Source organism: Pantherophis guttatus, chromosome 6 (assembly GCF_059756535.1).
Source record: "Pantherophis guttatus breed Tessera chromosome 6, ASM5975653v1, whole genome shotgun sequence".
NCBI lineage: Eukaryota > Metazoa > Chordata > Lepidosauria > Squamata > Colubridae > Pantherophis > Pantherophis guttatus.
The window spans coordinates 44,825,635-44,844,936 of NC_142068.1; the positions used below are offsets into that span (position 1 = coordinate 44,825,635).

Here is a 19,302-nt window from a genome sequence, read left to right on the forward strand (position 1 = left end):
TTGGAGAGAAATATAAGACTATCAGAAATCCCTGGTGATGACAAGGATTTTAACATACTTAAATTCTCTATGTATCAAAAAAGAGAAATTATTTCATAAAACCACCAATGCTTTAAAATAAATTGAAAAGAGTTGCTTACTATGCCTTTTCACCAATCTTACTGTAGCTTATCTTGTACTTGAAAGATATCCAGTTCAAAGAAAATAGAATAGATGCTTCCTATCAGCTTTCCCAAGTTTATTTTAGGATATCTTAATTTGCAGAACTGAAAGATGCATAAAACCAGAGTTTAATTATATTTAAATAATTAGGTAAACCACACTTCATAGCAAGCAATATTGGAAATTTTGGAAACTTGATGCCTTTTAATATAATTGGAAAATGTACTGGAAAAAGAATGACCAATAATCTGAAGAGAGACGGTCATTTGCTTTAATAAATGTTCCACCACGTAGCAGTGAAGAATCTAGCAGTTACACACCCAACTCAGAGTCTTAAAGTTTCCTAGCACTGGATCTGGATACTGTCAAAAGAAAGGGGAGGGGGAGAGGGTAGAAGAAAAGAGGCTACTGGGCTCAAGGACTCCGTTGGGCAACCTTCAGAACGGAGAGCGATTTACATTCATAAAGGAAGAGCAATATTATCCCCATCTTTCAGTGTGATCTTCCAAACTCAGGGCTCAGTTCAATTAGGCAGCCATCTTCTGAGGAGGAGACAAGGCGAGGCAAGAGACTTCATATATTTCTCTGGGCCGGGTAAGTTTAGCAGTACTGTAACCTATTCCTCCTCCGCTCTTGCTGCTTCTCCCTGATTCTAAGCAGAGATCAGATACAGCACCTTTCCTGGCCGAATTTTTTTAACACCATGGCAGCACCTCCATTCTAGTGAACCTTAACAGCAAGGTATTTGTTTATAAATGGCTATAACAGGACAATGTATTGCAAAAGCGCATATTTCATCATTTGGAAATATTAGGAGCATAGAATAAGGAGGGTCTTCCTCCGGTCAAAACCCGTGAAAAGTTCTCTGTTAAGTAATCGTTTTGTTTGTAGTTTGCGATGGGATAAATCCTACTGCAAATCGATGAAGGCTTGCCGATCAAATAATTATTACCATGGCTGCATTCTTGTTATATAGTACTTATTTATTCAGGAGTAATAGGGTTGGTAGGATTTATTTTTTTAAATTAAAAATACACAGGACAGGAGGGTGATCTGATGTCCGCAAAGATTTAAATAATCAGCGATTGTCTTGTGCACAAAATACCCTTTCAAGAAAATCCTGGTACCTGAAACTTACTCGTGAGTAGGAATGTTTTTAGACTTAATATCCATGAAGTGCAACCGATTCACCTCTCACATTTCACTGAGGCGCTTCCTATAGTACAGTATCCAGTGAGAGGAAGTGAAGTTAATCCTAGTCTCTTGAGCCATAAATTAGAGTTGAAGTCGACTAAACCCAGTCGTTTTTACTTTATGGTAGACATGACTGGGACCCACACAGCCCCGGCAGAAAACCACTTTCTGAAGACAATATCCGATATTGGAAAAGCTGCAGAATTCTGATCGTTCATCTACAGTCCCTAACGTTTTGAGGCACGTTTCTTTTGTGTATGTGTGAGCGGGCGCGCACGCGTGTGTGTTGAATAATCGGTTTATACTGACAAAGGAAGGTGGATTGAAGTTCCTCTTTTTAGGCCATAAACGCTGTGGACAGGAGATGAATGGACAAGGACGATCTGAAGTACCGGCTGTCTCGGCGCAGAGGTTAAAAAAAATGCTGCTCGCCACTCTGCGGGGGCTGCCTAGCTGTTTCAGCCGCGGCACCAGCAGGCTGCATATGAACAAGGCTCGGAGAGACCAGCTCTTGCAACTGTTTAGCAACCTAATTCCAACGAAAATATTTCTTTTTGGAAAAGGAGGGGTCTGCATTTCTCTGGAGTTGATTTCGTGTTCAGTACTCCATGGGAGATTACGGTCGCGCAGATTTACTCCGAAGCAATTTTCCTTTGTTCCATATGGATTTTATACTCAGAAAAGTCAGATCAGCACGTCAAAAGGAATACCAACATCCACTAAGAGCGCCGTTGGGGGCTTGTTTTGAATTGGAGTTATCCCAAGCCCCATAGTGAATCTCTCCCAAGGAAGGGGGGAGTGGCGATTATTTGCGTTAAGGCGCCTCTTTCAGTTGTATACGAGACAAAACTGGACCAATTCTTTTGACCGCCTCGCTTATCCCCAGTCTGCCCGGTATGGCAGCTCAGTTCTCGACACCTCCGACTGGAAAAATACCTCAGCGCTGCCTTTGCAGCCGAAGAGAAAGGTTCCCAAGAAAAAGCAGAAGGCGACTGCGCCGAAATCAGAGGTAAGGGAGTACATTGATGGGCATTTTCGCAGAACTTTTCTCGGTTGTTAGGGAAAGGCTGCTTTTCCAATATGGGAAAAATTACTGGCCTAGAAGACGGCTTTACTCACCACTCCATCTCGTTTCGGTTTTCGTCCTCGCAAAGAGAGCTCTACTTTTCAGGGCAGCGCTCCTCTTGAATCCCCAGCGCTTCTTTCTCGGCGGCCTCCGGCTCTGGGCTTCTCTCTCGGCTTTAGGGCAGCGTGGCTGTTTAAACTGCTGCTAGTTACCCCTGCATTCTTCCACCAGCACTTTTGGTTTTCTGACTTCTCGGTAAGAACGCAGAAGAATCAGGAAACAAGTAAAGACCAAGTTAATGCTTTTCTTTCGCCCCCACCCCCGCGACCTACCCCTCCCCGCCTTCCTCTCTACACGGGCTCCAGATCTCTGCAGAACTGCCAGCACTGTCTCTGCGAGTGAGCTATTGCGACTGAACAATGCAATCTATTTCGGGGCTCTGCTTGACCCACCCAGGTGAGGCTCCGGTGGCAAAACTACCCTTAGCAAAAGGATTGTTTGCACTTTCTGCATAGATTTCTTTCAAGCAATCAAAGAGGGGGAAGGCCTTTGGCAAAAAAACATTCGCTGCCTGCAGCCGTCATCCTTTAGGGAAACAGCCTGGGCCCTTGGGGATCCCGGGCCGAGAGTTGTTAAACTAGGAACGATTCTCCTTTACCTTTGGAAACGCGAAAATGTCCGCAGGCGGCGACTCTTCTAGGGGCGGCGCTGGCGAACAAGGCGTCTTGGCACCGGCCCCGGGGAAGGCTGGTCAGGGGCGTGAGCTCCCCTCTTCCCCCAGCACCAAAACATTGGGGGGGAGGAGGGGGAGGGAAAAAAGGCAGCGCGCCCCCACGCTTTGCACTCCGGACAATTAGCTGCCCGTGACTGGCTGTGCCCGGCGCGGGACTTAATTGGGGAGCCCCCCTCGGCCCAGCATGCCCTGCCCCGGCTCTGGCCCTTCTGGCTTCTTGGCCTTTTTGGCCCCTGGACTGGCGCTGTTGGCTCACCTCTCTCTCCCCTCTCAGGCCGGGGTGAAGCGCCTTCCCGCCAGGACAAGCCCGCAGGGCACCCCGGGCAGGACGCTCATCCTCCTGGACGTGAGTACCAGGAGCTCCCTCCGTGTCACCAGCGAGAACTTCCTCTCGCTGCAACTGGATCCTTCAATCCTCCACGACGGCTGGCTGGACTTCCTCAGGTAAGGGGCTTTCTCTCCACAAGCCGCCTTTTCTTTAGCTCTTCCAGCCCTCGTGGCTCCCACTGCGGTTAGAGACCGATGCGCCCTCCGGGCTCCCACGGCCCGCAGAGCCGCGGCGAAGAGGCCGGGCCATGGTTCCTATTAAGATGCACATGTTTGTAATGGAGAAAGCATCTCGGAGACGTATCGCTGTTCTGAAAAATTCTGGCTGCTTGTCTTTTCCCCCGCCCCTCTCCGGAGGTTTGCTCGGGCGGATGTCATCCTGAGAGGTCTGCAGGGGGTCTCAAATTGCCTCCTGCGAGGCGCCCCCAGGGCAGTACCCAGGCCCCAGCCAGCCTTCCCGTCTCCTCTGGCGATTTGGATCCGGGAAGAGAAAACGGGAGAGGAGCCTCGGGCGATGCCACAAGTGGCCATGGAGAAGGAACGCTGGAAAAAACTGCCCACCTCCGGCGGCGAAAGAAACGCGGGTCCTTCTGCTTCGCTGGTCAGGACAACACGGGCTTCCCCGCCGACAGCCAATCGCTGCGCCGCCTGTTGTCCCAAGCACGTGGGGAGGGTGTGTGCGTGTGTGTGTGTGTGTGTGTGTAGGTAGAGAAAGGGACCTCCGCGGAGTCCGAGGAGGTTGCACCCAGGGCAACGCCAGCTCCGTCGGGAAAGCGCAAGTGCCCTTCATGGGCGAAGCGCCGCCGTCCCTTGTGCTTCTCCTGGTGCCCGCATGTGGCGCAGAACCGCCGCCGTCCCTGTGGCAATCTTTGGAGAAGGGATACTTGGCTCTCGGGCGCTTTCCCCCAGCAGCTGGTGCAGGAATTCAAGCCAGTGTACTCGGCTTTGGGGGCCTCTCCCGGAGCTGCGCTGATAGCTTCCGGCTTGGCGAGCCGTTTCTTGACGGGCACCGGAGCCGCGATGGCGCCGCGCCCAGCCCGTCGTAGTCGTGCTCGCCTCGCTCCCTCCTTTTCGTCCTCGCTCATTCAGCCCTTTTCTGTGCAGCTCCCGGCGCTTGGTGACCTTGGCGCGTGGCCTGGCGCCCGCCTTTCTCCGCTTCGCGGGCAAAAGGACCGACTTTTTGCAGTTCCAGAACGTGAAGAACCCAGCCAAGAGCCGTGGTGGACCGGGACCGGATTACTACCTCAAGAACTACGAGGACGGTGAGAATCAGGCCTCGGGGGAAGGGTGGGGAGCCACAGGAAGGAAGGAAGGATGGATCTAGGGAGGAAATCTCAGAGAGTCTGGGAGAGGAGCAAGAAAGACGCCTGGGTCACCAGAGGCCAAGGACAGACATCCTGAGGGAGGCCTCTTGCAAGGGGGGCAACTTTGGCATTGGGGAAGTGCAGGGGTAAAAACTAGTTTGTGGGAAATGTGGGTGCTATGACTGAGTTCCCAAGGAGCCCCAAGGAGCTTGTCAATAATAAAAAGCTTCTGTACAAGTGGAAATATAAAGAAATATGCTGTCTTCTTTTGTGGAAGAAGCACAACAGTGTGCTTCCAACATATTGGAAATATCTGGGCTAGATAGACAGTGAAAAGGTTGTATTGACAAAAGTTATTTGTATTTCTGGGGTTAACTTCACCAGGCAATTAAGAAGAGAGTGCTGTCCTCGCAATAGCTATTTTGTAGAATCTAGGTCCACCTCTTATGTCCCTCATCCAAGGCATTCCAGAGACAAGCTGGACGAGGTTGACAACCTAGATTTTTCCTTGTTCTTTTAGTATGTATAGACATACTGGTTCAAACAAGAATGTTATAAACACTTTATTAATGTATTTAATATTTATATTCCATTTCTCAAAGAAAAAAACATTTCTAGATGATGTATAACTTTAAATTCACTATGATTTTGTATAGACCTATTATTCTTTTAAAGTTAATTGCTATTATGAATTATTGACAATAAGCTGATTGTTTATTTCTGGATCTATGATCAATAATTAATTCAGGTCAGTAAAGGCAAATTATAATTTATGCTTTCTATAGGCATGCAATTAAAGTGTAACTTGAAAGAAAGTAACAAATGAGAATTACAGAGGTAGGCATTTTAGGCTCATTACCAATATTCCAATATATGTTAACTCCTCATTAGAACTTTCCCTCAGTGCCTTTCACATTATGTTAGATAACATAACTGCATATGTAGCATTTCTAATCTACTAGAACATATTTGAGAGATTTAAAATAGATATGAATAAACAAATAAGGACATTTTTGAAGATTAAAAATGTGGTAGTTGGGATATGAATGCATATTTTATATGCAGATAATTCTTTCTTACTGGAATGGCAAATCCAAATGTGGATGAGGAGCAGAAATGTGAAAATTAAGATATTAAAAGCCAATATAGTTGTGGCTGACAGAGATAATGGAATGAACAATTGCCTACATAAATGATGAAGAAGCACAAGAATCTTTATACCATGTAGAATGTTTGGTAAAATTCACGAAGAAATATGAAAGAGATGCAAATGTTGATACTAAGGAAGTGGATAGTATGTGGTCTGTTGTGAGGAATGGCTGTTAATTGAAAGAGGTGAAAATAGTTGTTATATAAGTATTTGCTTCTCTCCATTTGTTAGTGGCAGTCTCCAACATTGTCTGCCCCCTGGAAATAGCTGAAGACAGAACTTTCCTGGATCTGATGCCAGATGTTGTGTCTGGGGTTTAATTGCCTTTTGCTTTTATATTGCTTTATATTATTATTGTTTACTTTGTGAGCCACCAAGAGCCCTGTGATTAATAAGTAGGGCATGTCTGAAGACACAGAGAACTAAGTAGAATATAGTAGGTATAAATTGCTTAAGAAAGTGTACAATAAAACACAAGTATATGTGATCAAGAATGAATGGTGATAATTAAAATGAGGTTGAATACGAAGATGAGTGACCAACTGTCACTTAGAGAATGAATGAAGATTGAACAAACGTATGCCAAAAGAATGAATGGGTGGAGAGGATGGGGAAGATGACAGAGTTATAGTTGGAGTTAGCAAGACTTCAAAAGGGATAAAAGTTTAAAGGCTGTGTGAGAATCAAGGCATAGATAAAAGGAAAACAAGGGTGGCTTGCAAGGGTGAAAAGACATGGAGAGGAAAGGTGAATGGCATTGTAGCTTGAGTTATTTTTCCTTTTTTTTCTAATATCAATGTCCTTCACTTACAATTTCATATTCCTTTTTTGTGCTTTACCATTGATTACCCCAAAATGCAATAACACGATGGCTATGTATGGTGGGATGATTTGTTATCAAAGAAAGAAGTGAAATACATACTTTCCAGGAAATAGTCTGTGATATGTTGAATGAAATAATGTCACATGACACAGTCTCTCAGTATGAACTATGATGAGAATAGATGGAGGTTCTGTTAAGGCATCATTGGTGCTATGGATTGTGTACTAAAATCCCCACACATTTATTCTCCTGTTTGGATCATAATGTGCTGTAATCTCTTAGTTTTTTATCCATATCCCCCATAAACACCAACGAGGGAAAGGAAACATGGAAGTCCCAGTGTACCTGACAATGATGGCACCAGAAGAAAAATTATTAGAGAAAACCTACATTTGGCAGTGGTAAAGACACTGTTTCATGTGTTGCCATTTTTTTGAAAGTGAGGTAGTAATATTAATATACCATTATAATAAAGCAGATGTTTTCCATTGAAAATTTATCTGAAAGGAAAATGTTTCAGAATCAAGCAGTAGTTTAATTCCTATTTTGTACTTTAGTTAACATGTTGTACGTAGAATATACTTTACCAGTGGAACTGTAGTGGAATTGAATTGCTTATTTTGGAAGGCACTCAGTCTGCTCATATTTCCATCTGCTGCCACCTATGCTAGTTGAAGGCTGCTATTAATATCAGGAGCTTTTCTTTTTCTGATAACAGAATTGATAAGCATCACTTTCTATATTATCCCTTTTTATACTGTTCTTGGAGAGTGAAAAATGCTACATTAATTACAATCAAACAACCATTTCCTATTTTTCTAAATGCTTCATATTATATAATTTATCTTCATGAAAAGCCTATAAATAGAACAGAACCTGAGGGCATTTCATCTAAAACTGAGAACAGCATCTATTCCTGTCCTAATTGTCATTTTGAAATGGAACAGTTTTGTACTTAAATCAGCAATAACATTTTGTCACTTCTCCACCCAGACCTCCTTCATTTTTTATTTTTTTCCTACCATATATTGAGGAAGTTACCTTTTCTTTCTAATGATTGAAGAAAATAATTTTCTAAAATCCCCTTCTCTGTTCCAGATATATGGGCTGAGCCCTATGATTTACCATAATGAACTAATGTGTTTTCTACCTATCTAACCGCCGTCCATTAGCATCTGTTTGGAGTCAAGACATTACAGCTTTTAAAACGGAAATAAACTGTGCTAAGAAAGTAGTTCTTAAAAGTTTTTCCATGACCCTAACCCTAACCCTAATCATCCCAGTTATGTTCCCTTCATTAGAAGCAGCTTTAGGACCAAACTATATTTGTTACTTTTCTTACCATTTATTTATTTATATTTATTTATTTTCTATCCACAGCTGTATTTGGATGAACTGAAATTCCCTTCCACATGAAGGTGAATTACTCCCCCAACACAAAACTAATGGATTTTTGACAGAATAATAAGATAAGGCCTGTCACATACACTTTTCTCAATGTTGCAGGCATATTTAGGCATATTTAATCATTGATTAAAAGTGTACTTATATGATTAGATTATAAAATTCAAATGACTGGTTCAACTTTTTTTTTTACTCTAAATGCATGTTTATGTATCTCCTAATACCAATATCAATTGGTAATTAAAGCAATGTACTATATTTAGGATGTGGATTTTATTAAACTGCTGAATTAAAAATTAAGCAGTTAAATATGAGTCAGCATGTGCTAGTTGATTCTTTGGGATTGAAGATTTGCCTTAATCCCAATAAAATATATTCAAAATTAATTCTGGCTGCAATACTGTAATATTTACTGGCATTTATTGCTTTTTCAGTAACTACCATATTTAAAGAAAGCAATAAAGTTATCAATCTTATCCTTGAGAGTCTTTTGGCAGTCTCATAACCTAGAACCCTGACGGCAAATCTATGGCACATGTGCCCAAAGTGGCACGTGAAGCCATGTCGCCTGGGACGCGCGGCCTTCCCTGTTTGTCTTCTGGGTTTCTGGTGTGCATGCGCACATGATGATCAGCTGTCCTTCGCATGTGCAGCAGTGCCGAAAACCAGGGTGCGCATGCATGCTGGCCAGTTGATTTTTGGGTGTGCATATGCGCCAGAAGCCGGAAGTTCGGCTTTTCCGGAGCGCGGCCCCGACGAGCGCATGTGTGCGTGTGCGACGTTTCTACACGACCTTTTCGGCACTCGGTGCTGAAAAGCTTCGCCATCACTGTCCTACAATAATAGAGCTCTATTTAATTAGTCTAGCACTTCTCCTGCATGATAAATATTGATGTGTCTTCTGATATATTCTCAAATTCACTTCACTTAATGTCCAGAAGAGTGGGCCTAGCTTATGGAACATATCAATGATTTTTTTCATCAAGGACATAGTATTATCTCCTAAATATTAAAAAAGCCTTCATAATAACAGCAATTCTTATAATCCAACATTGTATTATTATTCATACATTATAGCTGGATGGAGGACAGGACTGGGAGATATAAACCCATACTGAGATTTCACTGATAAACCTAAATGTTTTGTAATTACACTCTGGTACTTTGGAAGGCTATGGAACATTAATTTTCAATGTATGAAATAGTTTACTTACTCTGCTATGTTATTGAAGACAGTATATTCTTCCGGATAAAGTTGTAAGAGGTGATCTCTAAGTTTTAAATGTTATTCTGAAAGCTATATTCTTTGTACAGATTCTCCGTATCTTTTCATGAGAGTAAACTCCTTTGAGCACATTACTGAATTACTATTGAGTATGTGCAGGATATAAATTGGAATCTTCAATACATTAAATAATAACTTAATCCAGATCTCAATAAATACAAACTTTTATTCTTAGAAACTTAACATGAATGTCCAAATTAATGCAATTATACCATATATTTTAAATAGACAATCTTTTAAAGAGTTGCTGTGTGCCAACATGGGTGGTTTTATGAATGTCATCTTTGGGATAAACAATGTAATGTATGATTAGAGACAAGCAAGCATGAGTTCAATTTCAAAAGAAAAGTAGTAGACATAGAAACATACCCATCTTCTAGACTTTCTTTGGCTACCTGATCTAGGAGGCTGTTTGGTTTTTTAAAAACCATTACCAGGGAAACCAATTAATCCCAGACAAACTCTGCTGAATAAGTTGACAAAAGAGAAAGTATCATATTTTATTATTTAGTTGCTTACTAAGTATAACTTCTATACCATTTCAGTCTGTCTGACTTTAAGTGGTTTATGGAGATTTTATCTGCTTTGTCAAACAACTTCAAACTGCCCATGCATACTCCAATTCTATTTCTTTTTTTAATTATAGAAGTTATTTTTAATATTGATATCTTGGTCAGCAAGGGCAGTACAGGCTGAGATTCCTATTGCATGTACCCTCTCAATTTCACCTGATAAAAGAATGTGCCACGTTCTCCACACAGATTTCTGTCTGTTTTATTCCCCCCCACTTTCCCCCTCCAACTTGTTTTGTTGAAGCTGCTATGGTTTAAAAGTTAAAGGGAAAACTTTCTCTGTAGCATAAAACTTCTTAGACAAGAAACTGAAGTTGATTCATATTAAAGATTCTCAGAAATAAATATTCATTCAGTCCAGAGGTCAATATTTCAACAAGTTTTGGTAGAGAACTTACACTTACTAAATGTCTTCACCCAGATTTCTTTGCTGTTGAGTGACTGTGGCCTTTTGTTTCTTCATTTTTCCTCATGGCAATAAACTTGAAATGTAGCAGCCCTTCAAAATGAAGTTTCTCATAGAAGTTGTAACCATAGGTCTTAACTTTTCATCACTTAAATGTGGAACAGAACCTTAGCAAATGGGGGGGAGGAGGGAGGGGACACATGTGGTGTGTATCAGGAATCAGTGTAAATCAGAAAGGTGTGGTAGGGGGATTTCCTGCCCACAGGCCAAGCTTTCTTACTGGATGTTCTGTACAAGAACCAAGAGTTACAAGCAGGATTTTCCACAGACACAGAATTTGATAATTTTGGAAAATACTGGGAGTCTTATAACAAAATAACTTATAGACATGAACATATCAGAATCATGTAATAATAAAATGTAGATCAATAGCTGGACTTAGTCTAATATTTAGGTTGCATTCTGCAAGCATGGATCTATTTATCGCTGTTTTCTCTTCCCATAAATGAATAGCGGAAGTGCAGGAAGGATAACATACCCAATATTCTACCATTTTGTTGTCTGGCTATTGCAAATTCTGCTTTCTACTCTTAAACCCATTGTTAAAGTGTGAAGTGTGCATATTATGCTATATATGAATTTGTTGATCAGCTTTTTCCTGGAAATGGCACTAGTAAGCTCAGCTTCTTAAATTTCAAGAGCCAAGTAAAAAAATAAATAAATTATAACATTTTTCTGGAAGCCAGAAGATCTTGGATTATGAACCGTGAGTTCACCAAATTTTAAGCATAACATCCAATGAAAATGTACCTGAATTATTTTGTTGTGCTACTGCTATCTTTCCTGACCTAAGCATTTGAAGTTCTGTATAGTTATCTCTTTGCTTCCTTTTTACTTGTTTATGTAAGTGTGGATGTCTTGTTGCTCCTAAGATAAGACATTAGTCTGAATTCTCAGACTGAACAAGATCTAGAGATTCTTCCTAGAGTACTGGAAATGCAAGTTTTATGATAGTTTATAATCTATCTTCTGCTGTTTACTATTTTATGAACATTTTATGATTCCTTTATTAAAAAATATTCCTTTCTTTATAGTAAAAAGTATACAGGGAATATATATTGTTGTATGTTTTCTTCTACGAAAAAGAATCTGGATTTTTAAGACATACTGCCACAAGTCCATTGAACTAGTTTAATTTTTAAGTCACTTGATAACATGTTGTCTAGATAGCTTTTGAATGTAGTAATACATTAAAAATGAGTAAGCATCATAAGATTAAAAAAATTAAACACATAGTTGGTCAAAATATATCACAAGTATTGAGAAAAGTTGATTAAAATATACTGTACAAAATGCACATTAAAAAGGAAGAGCAGAGAAATGAGATTCGCCACACTAAAGCAAAATTGTAATGTCATCTAAAAGATCTGGGAAAATAAAATTTAAAAGCACCTTTCAGAAATGAGTCTGCAAAGATTTTAATTTGAATTGGAATCCAGTGCAGATATTAAAGTAGTAGTATAATGGGTTACTATTACCAAATCCTTATTAAAAGTTTTGCAGCTGATTCTGTACCAGCAGATACTTAATACCATTTGGAAAGGCAGTTCCACATACAATACATTTGGCTCCTATTTGCAGAATTCCAAATAGGAGCCAAACAGGGCATAGATATTTGAAACAAGGTAATATTTTGTTCATAGGGCTATAGCTGGCATACCAGTTGGTAAATTATATTTTGAATTATTATTCCATTTGTGCTTGTATTTAGGAAAAGAAATAGGCAAGCTGCAGAAAACAAAGATGAACTTTTAAGAAAGTGCAATGTAAAAGGGATTCGGTTGCATCTCAGGGAGAGTGGGCAGCAGTCTGCCTACCTATAAGATAGTAAATGATTTCATATACCAAATTAGCTGTTATATTTTTATGTTAATGGATAAAGAACTTGAGAAAAAAATGGAACTTTGATGCTATATATGCTGACAGCAGCAAGAATGCTCTATGCGCAAAAATGGAAGGATACTTTGATTCCCACAATGGACGAATGGCTGCAAAAGTTGATAGAGTTAGCAGAGATGGCTAAATCAACTGTTTTGATTAAAGAAAAGGATACAATTAATTTTGTTTCTAATTGGAAACTGTTTTAGACTTTGAGTTTGAGGTGGGAAAAAATGAAACTTTGGGTTGTGCTGATTAGATAGGTTTGTTGTTATAGAATTTTGTTATAGAAATAAATGTATATTATTATATAAAAGTAAAAAGTCAAGATTTTGTTATTACCTCATTCTATTGCACAAAAAGGAATCTGAAGTCAATGCTTTTTTCTTTCTTTCCCCCTTTAACCTATATTTTTTCTTTCCCCATTATCTTTAATTTTTTTATACTTCTGTATTTTATATTTTGATAAACTAATAAAATATTTAATCTGAAACAACTGCAGCGATTCACTTAACAATTGTGACAAGAAAGATCATAAAATGGGGCAAAACTCACTTAACAACTGTCCTGCTCAGCAATGGAATTTTGGGCTCAATTATAAGTTGACGACTATTTGTAATCCATTATAATATAACTGCTTTAAAAAACAGATCAAAATTCCTATCGCGATCTTCTCAATTTAAAATCAATCTGGTATCTTACGTAGGGGCTTTAATTGGTGAAATGATAATTGAAACTGTGGTAGTGGAAATATTATAAGTTCCTTTTGAAAAGGCTAAATATTTGGACGTTGATATTCCCCCCTTTCTTAAAGAGTACTATATTAACTTCCAGTAATGAAAAATCAAATATGTTGATATCTGTTAGGAAAAGTGTTTTACTTTCTATCTCTTATTGATGCTTTTGCCAAGTTTTCATACAAATGATCATACACAATACAATATTTTTATCTGCATTAACACCTTGGATGATTTGTTTAATGGCATATTATAGTGTGACTTTTTTGGTCAAACTTAGATATGATTTATCTAGATCTCTGTCAAAAAGATTTAAATATTTTAAAATCGTTTTCACTGTTTACAAAAAGCACCCAATTAACTGAGCAGCAGATTGTTTAAAATCCTTACAATGACTCAACATTTGCATGAATGCAGTAAGCGCAGTCTAACAATTACTTTTCCATTCTCTCATTCGGAGGTAAGAATGCATCATGTACAATGGAGCTTGTATATGTTTTATTCTTTAGAACTATTCTGATGGAATTGTTAAACCTCATTTACAAAGCTAACTACGAGTTCTGTTGATTGGAAAAGAGACATATGTTCGCATTGATACCCACGGGTTTGAACATATTTGATTCTTGCAAATCCAAAGATTATGCACTAAAATTAAGTAGTTGTTACTCAGTCAACATTCTGTCTCTTTGCTCCATGCTGGTATTTTTTATTTTTTTTCTGAAAAGTACTGAAAAGGATTTTTTTTTGAGAAGTTTGAACATTCTCGTAGATAGGAAGTATATGAGGTAAACAAGGCTTGTTTATGAGGTAAACAAGGCTAAAAGTTATTTTTTTAACCCAGTAGATTGCCTGTAGTAAGTCTGATTCATAAGCTACTCTGAGTTGTAACCTTGTGTTGTGATGTAATTTATTAAAAACATTTTTTTCTGAGACAGCATAGCCATCTTGTCTATTTATTTTGCCTGAAAAGTATGCAAACGAACAGGCCATTTTTATCCAAAATCAGGAAAGTGTCTTTTGTAAAATATTTGTCTCAAGTTCCATGAATGCAAATATCAACTATAAGCAGATCCATGCTTTCTGCTAATCTCATCACCAGATCAGGCCACTCATTGATTCCTGAGTGCAGGAATAAATGATGCTATCTTATTCCAAATCACAACTGGTTGAAAATGTATCCCCTTTCTCTGTTTTCCAATTTTGATTTAAAATGGCAATTTTTTGACCTGAGCCATCCTAAACTCTTCAGGATAAATGACGTCCAGGACTCTGTTCCATTCTAGTAACAGGCCCACCTCCAATTAGCTGCAGTTCTTGCCTATCTTCTCCCAACTAGCAACTGGTCACTGCCCTTACTGCTACGTTCTCTACATTTTTTAAAACAATCTTGTGGTTTATCTAATTATGGCCTCTTAAGTCAGTGAACTATCAACTTTCGAAGCTCATGCTCCATTCAAACCTCTCATCTTCTATTGGGCATCCTTTTGCTTTCTGCTCAGGCTGGGTAAAGTGTTCTATCCTTGCTTTCCCACTGTTTGCACGAAGTACAGCAAAGTTTCTCTCCCTTTCCTTTTGTTTTTAATGTTGCTTTTTTGTTTATATGAAACTGAATTATCAGTCCTTCCTTCTTGCAAAGTTTCCATGGTCCTCGACTAATGATGAATCCACTGTTCAAAGTTACAACAGATCCTGAAAAAAAGACTTATGATTCAGATTCAAAGTTCTGAGGGCTGGTTTCCCATGCAGTCATGTGACTGTACTTGGCATGCACAACAATTGGCCTACATTTATGGCCATTTGCTGCATCCAATGGTTACCTGACCATGATTTATGATATTTTTTTCCAGAAACTGGTGTTTGATACTGGCAAAACCTGCCCCATAGCAAACAATGGGTTTGCTTAATGGTTGTGGTATTTACTTAATGTCCACTGAAAAAAATATTGTAAAATTGGGTATGGTCACAATTTACGATTGAAATTATGGGCTTAATTATGGTCGTAAATTGAAGACTATCTACACAGGAAAAGATAGGACCCAAAGAACGGCATTTTCCCTTGTTGCTTCGATTGTTGAAGCATCAGAGTAAGCAGGGAGACAAAAGTGTGGAATTGCCTGAAGTGCCTCTTGTTCTGTTTCTTCCCCAAAAATGTGAAAAATTGCAAATAAATATTAATTCCTGAAAATATCTTTATCCATAATCTGCAGATCATTGATATTGATATATTGTGTGATAAAAGTGAATGTGTTATTACTATTCCTGTTAGGGAGCAATGTAGGCAACAATATACAATAAAAGCAATATAATGGCAGGATTTAGCTTTATGACCAATAAAATGTTCCATTAATTCTAAAACATACTTTCTAACACATCAGATGTCTGAAAATATTTTAGAGTCATATTTACCTTGCAGATTTTAGTCAGATAAATTTAAATACCGTACATAAAGCTATCTAGCAGTGGAATAATTTACTCCAAAGACTGAATGATACCGGTATCAGTTTTAAAAATCACTCAAGTTTTTATTAATACTCCAGAATATTCATCCAAAGTTAGGATATATATATACACTTAGCATGAAAAAGTAGGATTTTTTTTAAAAAAAGAATACATTTTGAACCAAAAATGTGTTTCCAATAACAGAACTGAACTGAGCTTGTAATCCATTCCACACAAAAATCTACCCCTAGTTACTCTGTTTTCTTGATTTTAGCAATCTAATTAGGTAGAAAAAATCATTTTGTTTTTGCTTTTGTTAAAATAATAGAGTCAGAAATTCTTATAACTGACTGTGGAATGATCCAGAGATCTGTTAGTTAATCCCAATCTATATTCCACCTCCTGCTTGGCGTACTTGCAAATAGCAGTCAAGAATCTCAGTCAGAAATTTCTTTTGTTCACAGTTGTTAGCTGCCAATTTCTTAAGTGAAGATATATTGCAGAGATTTGACCTGTAACATTATGCTGACTCTACTATCAAGCTAACCTTTTGTAAATGGATGTTAGGTTTAATATCCCTCGGCTATTGTGAATGAGAAATAGAACTAGAGAATAATATTTTTAAATATGCAACTGTTTAACAATTATATTTTAAACTAATAAAATTATATTAAAGCATTGATGTGAGAACAGGATCTCTTTCTAAAGAATTCAGAAACTCTAGAGCTTGCAAATGGGAATATTTGGGCAAACGACAATCAAATATGCATATAGACTTCATGGGGCTTGGATAGCAAAAAGAAAAGAAAAGCAAACTATAAGAAATGTTTTATATGTATACTATTTGGTTGTTGCTCATGATAGATATTGGATAATCCAAAATTGTGATAATTTAGACAGATACAATATTTTTAAAAAATTATAGTTGGTTTTCTTATACTAATATTGGCTTCATTACATTTGGTTTTAATCATGGTTTATTTGGCTTTGGACAGTAGGCTACCACTTCCTCCCATGCAGTACCGGTAATTGCCCTGCTACTCTAACCTCCCACCTTTCTGTTCTAGAAAGGAAAGCAATGAACAATACGTAGGTAGAATTATAGTTATAAATATATACAAGTAAAATGCAATGTACAGTATAACCTCTGGTCACGAACTCTTCTGACCACGAACAAATTTGATTCCAACCAAAAAATTCACAACTTTTTTTTCCGCAGCCGATTTCCCCTTCTGCGCCATTTTTTTGTAAATGCCAAATTTCCAAAATTAGGTTTAGGTCACGACCAAATCGGGTTGCTACCAAAGTTATGGAACGAATTATGGTTGTGACCAGAGGTTCTATTGTATATGTAAATGCTGGGCCTCCATACAAAAAATTCATTAGATGTATATATACAAAGTAAATGTCTAAAAATGCATACATGCAGGGACAATAAGCGGTTTATTTCTTTTAAAATTTACCAGCCTGTTTTTTTTAAATGTCTTTTAGAATTACCATGGCCTAGTAATGTCCTAAAGTCACTGGAATAATGATTATTAGGGATTTTTTTAAAAGCATAGGACAAATAGGAAGCTCAGAGAACGAAAAATAAATAATTAAAACAACAATATTTTTGGCAAGATTCAAAAATCCCTTCTTTATAAGGAAATAATAATTTTACCATTTTAGAATTCATTGTAAAAGACAGTTTAAAAACATATTAGAGAACATAGTAAGTGTTAACTCAGTTGAAGTTTCTTTCTTTTGCAAACTAGCCAGGGAACTGCTGAGATTAAGCCCGCAACAAACTGAAACAGGCAGGAACGCTCGGAGGCACCATATCGTGAAAGAGAATACAATGGAAATGGAAGAAAAAATGTACTTCAGTCACTTTGATAGTGAGTTGGGGATTAATAGAAGCAATGCCTTCAATTTCTTCCCTCCAACAACAGTTGCCTGGCCATTCTGGCAATGGGGCAATTGGGTGGCTCAGATAAGCTTTCAGGGTGCTTATATACACAGTTGTAGTACATTGTGGTTTATGGTACAGTATAGCTTTTTATTTAAATTTATGCAAAGGCAGTGTTGATCCAAGAATGTTGCTGCTTTTGAAAGGCCTCAGGATTCCATGGAGTAATGGCTTCCAACAATCCACACACACTGACCCATTTAATTTCCAAAAGTAATTACTTTTAATATTTATTTTCACTATTGTATTGAAATGCTTTGTTCTGTATTTTATATTGTAATTTTTAGCCACCTTGCAATATTTAATTCTGTATACCCAAGCAAACAAATAAATGACTAAATAAGGTATAATATTAAAACTGAATGATAAAATAATAATCTGGATTTAGTAATGTTTTGCTTGTTAGCCTTCTTTGACCATAGCTGTTTATTTAAACTCGGGTTTTCAAAATACATTGAAGACGTAAGCTTTTTAATTTTTAGGGATTTTCGTCAGGCATGAAGAAATAAAAATGACGGGGTACAAAATTGTAATTTATTTTGCATCTGAATTCAGCTGCATCTGAATTGGGAAAAAATAGTCTAATGAGACTTCAGGCCAGTTAAACTAGTCACAATTTTCATACCTGCCTTCTTTATAAATTATCTTGCTAGATGAAGTAGTCTTGAAAATTAAAAAACTTACACACTATTCTGCAAATCATGAATTACTTCTCTTGATCTTGTCACTACTGTTGATAAATTTTAGGATTGCATTTGGGCTGCTTGTTGGTTGATTTGTTTTGCAACTATATCCGGTTGCTGGCTCATGTTGAGCTTGTGATCCACCAAGACACCCCAGTCTTTTTCCAGATACAAAGTGCTCTGTTATGATGGTTTCTTCTTTCAATATTTTATTGGAAGAAGTTTTTATTTCTGTTTTAATTGTTATATTGCTTTAATCTTTGTAAATTTCCCATGTACTTGTGGATAGTTATAGGAATAGAAGGAAACAAACAAATACATGTACTGCTGATTAATATTGTTCTTCTGTCCATAAAATTATCAGGAGTTGAGTATGACTTGAGGAAAACTTTGCTTGCATTATTAGCATATCAGAAGGTACACTGAACAAAGAAATTGACAAAATATTTAGAAACTGTATGATTGTTATTTTTAAGAAGTCTTTTAATAATGAATATAGGAGAAAGAACTGTTTTTTTATGGGCAAGATAAAACTGACTTACTTTATTCAGGAAAATATTAACTTGCATTAATTCTGGTTTCTAAGCATTTTACATGTTCTAAGATGGGAACATTTACCAAAACAAATATATGCTCCTTATATTAAGATAATTACTATAGCATTACTTAAAGCAAAGAACTCGCATTATCTGATTATTTGCCAAAATCTGAACTCTAACAAAATTGGCCAGGCACATGGGCACAATTGTAGAAACATATTTAATGGCTATAACGTTTTAAACTGGCGATTTCAAAGTTTTATAACTTTCCATTTACTGACCATTTGTCTGATGACTAAAAGAGTAAGTTTGACCTCAGCTGGATATCTCAGTTCTGGTGTTGCAATAAAATAACTTCCAGTATTTTCATAAATAGAAAGGTTTCTGATCAATAAGAAAAGTAATTTATATTTCTTTTGGTCATTTGATATTTTTCCTAAAAGATTCAATGAAATGTTCAAGCTGGTTTTTGTGGCAGTTATCATAATTCCTGGAAAATAATTGTAGCCATCCCAAAGGAATGGACAGCTCTGCCTCCAGAGAGCAGTTGTTTTAACAGAATAATGTATTTATCTCAAACTAAATTTTG

The 19,302-nt window shown here is 37.9% G+C and overlaps 1 protein-coding gene and 1 long non-coding RNA gene across 2 annotated transcripts in view; one reads left to right on the top strand and one right to left on the bottom strand.

Annotated features, from left to right (window-relative positions):
* Nucleotides 1-223: 223 nt before the first annotated feature.
* On the bottom strand, nucleotides 224-3,762 carry LOC117678584 (uncharacterized). Its single transcript, XR_004595064.2, has 2 exons — nucleotides 3,412-3,762; nucleotides 224-2,670 (listed from the first exon to the last, which is right to left on the bottom strand). It is a non-coding gene; the product is annotated as an uncharacterized LOC117678584 (long non-coding RNA).
* The window catches only part of HPSE2 (heparanase 2 (inactive)), a 138,000-nt gene continuing 121,842 nt past the window's right edge, over nucleotides 3,145-19,302 (top strand). Inside the window, exons 1-2 of the mRNA XM_034439853.2 lie at nucleotides 3,145-3,599; nucleotides 4,587-4,744. Coding sequence (XP_034295744.1) covers nucleotides 3,340-3,599; nucleotides 4,587-4,744 — 418 coding nt within the window. The 5' untranslated portion in view covers nucleotides 3,145-3,339. The remainder of the gene's footprint in view (nucleotides 3,600-4,586; nucleotides 4,745-19,302) is intronic.